At 35.9% G+C, this 4,420-nt stretch overlaps 1 protein-coding gene across 1 annotated transcript in view; it reads left to right on the top strand.

The window, feature by feature from the left end:
- LOC106877990 (probable serine/threonine-protein kinase clkA) overlaps positions 1-4,420 on the top strand; it is a 181,733-nt gene that overhangs the window by 124,702 nt on the left and 52,611 nt on the right. The window contains exon 3 of the mRNA XM_014927064.2: positions 3,009-3,074. Within this exon, the coding sequence (XP_014782550.1) occupies positions 3,009-3,074 (66 nt within the window). The remainder of the gene's footprint in view (positions 1-3,008; positions 3,075-4,420) is intronic.

A 4,420-nucleotide genomic window follows, 5' to 3' on the forward strand; every position in this document is an offset into this window, starting at 1 on the left:
ATATATATATATATATATGTGTGTGTGTGTGTGTGTGTGTGTGTGTGTATAGCGTTTGTAGCGTGGCAGTCTTAATTTAGTCTTAGGCATTCAGAAACCCACAAAACTTTTAACTCCACTTAAACATTTACTTGTAGAATAGTGTCAAAATTTCCGTCGCTCGAAACTGCGCGCCGGAACATAGGTATGTCATATCTTTGTCGCAGAATGTGTATTTCTACCTATGTTTGTTAATACGCATGTATTTATGAACATATGTATGAATGTAAGCATATTTATATGTATACAAGTATGCATGGAGGTACTTTTGACTTTCTCTGAGTCATATTTTTGTTTTTCGAAGGATTCAAACCGTTCACAAAGACTGTGACAAAGTTTTAGGGATACGCCAATGCCTGAGTTATTGTTGTTAAAGATACACACACGAGCTTATACAAATATCTGTGTAGATATATTCACGTTCATGTAAATGGTGTGCATATCTGAAGTACACAACTGTGCGTAATTACTTAATGTCATACGTTATATGGTTATATGTTATGTGTATAAAATATTCATTCACAGTAGCTCAAACGAAGAATCCTTGGAATATTTTATACATCTTCTCTGTACCATTAATCGATTGAAATCAGTAGATGCTGGTCTGTTTGCTTTTTATCTGTTTTGAAAATAAACACTAGTAGAAGACTTTTACGCTAATCTGTTGTTACATAACCCATTGCACTTCTAATAATTAATAAGTGCAATGGGAAATTATAGGGTTTAGAAAAGAGTTAAATACGTTCACCATGGTGTTTTCTTCACCGCACAAGTTTAGAAGGAACCTCAAATCTATTGGTCAGCTGACCTCTATTACAGCATATGCACGTTTTTCTCTGTTCTATAGAACAATATCAGGTGTATCGGTCTTGTTCAGGTTTGATGTTTTATTAAAATGTTTCACCAGTGTTCTTTATTTTTGAAGGCGTTAGGTACATTCTTATTTTTAAGCGTCTTTGATATCACCAGTAGAGGCGCAATGGCCCAGTGGTTAGGGCAGTGGACTAACGGTCATAGGATCGCGGTTTCGATTCCCAGACCGGGCGTTGTAAGTATCTATTGAGCGAAAACACCTAAAGCTCCACGAGGCTCCGGCAGGGGATGGTAACGAACCCTGCTGTACTCTTTCACCACAACTTTCTCTCACTCTTTCTTCCTGTTTCTGTTGTGCCTGTAATTCAAAGGGTCAGCCTTGTCACACTGTGTCACGCTGAATATCTCCGAGAACTTACTAGTGCGGCACAATTGACATTTTCTCTCAGATAATTGCGGTTAAGAGATAATCTTAGATTCATCAAATATTTAGTAGCTGTCTCCAGTTCTTGAACTATGAAGGTGTATGAGCTCTGCAAGATGTGATGTATTTATCACAAGTCCAGGGGCGGCTACACTTCTTATCACTGTTTTTCATCTCTTCTCGCTTGCTCGTATATAATAAGCTTTTGCCGATACGATGATTGTTTCTCTCACACGTTTCCGTATATGTAAGTCAACTAATCTAATCTATTCAAAACTAAGGGTGCTATAGATTATATACAGACGCACAATATCCATTGGGAAATTCTTCATCTACTCCAATAGAGAACTGTACTCCCAAGATGTTATTATTTTCAGTGATGTAGTCATTTTGACACAATGATATATCCAGGAAGACAGAGAAGGCTGCACCACCCCAACTGCTACCCATTTTTATCTGAGTAGACGGGATGAATGAGAAATGAAGTATTTTACTTCAAGACATAAAGCGTTGCTTAGTCCAAAAATTGACCCCATAGCTTTATGATCATGAGTCAAATATTCTAACTAGTAGGCCACGCCCGTTCACAAAGCTTTTTATGTGAAATATTCTATATGAAGATTTTACCGTCATACTTTTGGATTTTTCAAACTGATCTCTTTAATCTTGGAGACTAAATGGTTCTAAAAACTAATTAATTTATCTTAATCAATCACAGTTAGATTGCATATAATCACGTCTTAATTTTGGAATTATAATTTAATATTCACGTCTGACACCTTCGATGTATTACACAAGATTTTACGTTAGTGTATTGGTTACAACTGAAGAGGGATATAGCTATGTGATTAAGAACTTCGCTACATAATTATCGGGTCTTGGGTTCGATCTCTCTGCGCAGCACCTTAAGCAATAGTATCTTTTTACCATAGTTTCGGGTTGGTTAATGTTTTCTGAGTGAAACTTGACGAACGGGAACTATCCCAAAACACGTTCAATTCCACAGTGCGATATTTTAGGCAAGTGTATAATTTTCTATAGCCTTCCATTTATCTATATCCTGTGTGTAAAATCCATTAAATGGAAATTGAATGGAAGCCGATTTGGGTGGACTATAATTGTATTTTAATGGTCCATCTTTGTCACATAGAGTCACGTCGTCTACACCTGTGAATTACATTCAGGGTACGCGTGACTGTGGAATACCCAGCCACTTATGTTAATTGAAGGAGCTTCGTAGTTTATGCGATCAAACATGATCAAAAAATTTGCCCGTGATTTGTTTATTATAATTTGTACTTAAAGTTGTATTTCTTGTGAAGGCAGAAGGCTTGAAATTTTGGGGAAAGGGGCTAGTCAATTACATCAACACCAGTACTCTACTGGTATTATTTCATCGACCCCGTAAGGATGGAAGGAAAAATTGGCCTCGGTGGAATTTGAACTCAGAACGTAAAATATATTTTAAAAAATATTAATCCTTTCTACTATAGACACAAGACTTGAAATTTCGGGGGTGGGGGACAGTCGATTACATTGACTCTAGTACTCAACTCGTACTTATTTCATCGACACTATGAAGACAAAACACAAAGTCAGCCTCGGCAGAATTTAAACTCAGAAAGTAAAATTTGTATTTAAAATATTAATGAATAAATTTTGTGTACTAAAATTCAAATTTTGGTCTGTTTAAACATATTTCCTTATATTTTGTTTTTTTCATTTTTTACAGGCACAGTACCTGGGAACCAGAGGAAAATATTTTGGATCCTTTATTAATTAAATCTTTCGAAAAAAGGTGAGTAAATGTTGTTTCTCATGTATGTCTTGAGTGCTTCCTCGTGCACATGATTGCTTGTGACAGTTTTAATAGAATTACAAAGATATACATTTAAGGATCGAAAACTCAGTACGGCTCTTTGATTTTTTGCTCAGGTATAAGATCATAGGTATTTACACCCAATCTAACGAGTTAACGTCGACGACACAAAAATATCGATAGCAATCAAAACTGAAGCAGAAACCGCTTATACATTTTAAAATGAGCTACACCTTATCTGTCGGAAGTGAAGTGGGCAGATGAAAATAATATGAAATTTAAAGCATCGAAATTTCAGAATCATAAGTGTTAAGTGTATAGGCAGACTATGAATTATTTGACATCATAAAATAAAGCAATTTAAAGCTCTAATGCAATATGGGACTTAGAAATTGTTATAGTAAACGCTGAATCTTTCACTAGGCAATGTACGAAACTGACCTCTGATTGTAGGCATTTCCCAGGATGGATCTTGCATACACGTGTCACAAAAGAATCTTTGTTATGTGGATTTATGGAAAACCATAGTTTTGAGTACATTGGATAGCGATCCACCGAACATATCCGGTCTTTTAAAAAGAGAAAAAGAAGAGGCTTAAAGAGAATGTATAGTATTAAAATGAATTAATTTTAAAACCTCAGTTACTAGGAACGTCTTAACGTTTACATCTCTAATCTCTTGAACATTGCCGAGAGATAGAATGCTGTTTATATTCGTTTATACGTATCAGCTCAAAGGTTGTGGCCTTGCTGGTGCACTGCTAGCGCGAAAAAGTTGAACAGGCGGCTACGAAGAATCGAAATCCGTACCTCTCGGATACCGGCGGAGTACTCTGTACCATTAAGCTAAGTAGTCCATGATATGGAAGAATTTTGAAGGTCATGTCCCACATTTTGGCGCTAAGAGAAACTTAAATGTACCAACTGGCAAATATTACCGGCTTCCACATACACCCCTTTTCTATCAAGAACGAGGACATGTTATTGTAACACTCAGATATTTAGAGGTCCTCAAGTGCCCAGCTGCCTAGTTAAAGAAATCAGAAATATTTAGGGAATGTTGGACAAACTCCCAACTAGAATATCAAGAGAAACTTGAACTGTGCTCCAGCATGGTCTTAGTCCAGTGACCGAAACCAGTAAACGAATAACAAAATAACAGGAATACCACAAACATATGTGCATGAATATATATTTTTCAATAACAGTTTGACTCAGCTTAAATCAACTTAAAGTTTCGTGGGTGCGTAGTGCAAACCCATTTCATTAGATATCGGAATGTATATATATATATATAGATTATATATATATATATATATATATAT

Source organism: Octopus bimaculoides, chromosome 9, assembly GCF_001194135.2.
Source record: "Octopus bimaculoides isolate UCB-OBI-ISO-001 chromosome 9, ASM119413v2, whole genome shotgun sequence".
NCBI classification, from domain to species: domain Eukaryota; kingdom Metazoa; phylum Mollusca; class Cephalopoda; order Octopoda; family Octopodidae; genus Octopus; species Octopus bimaculoides.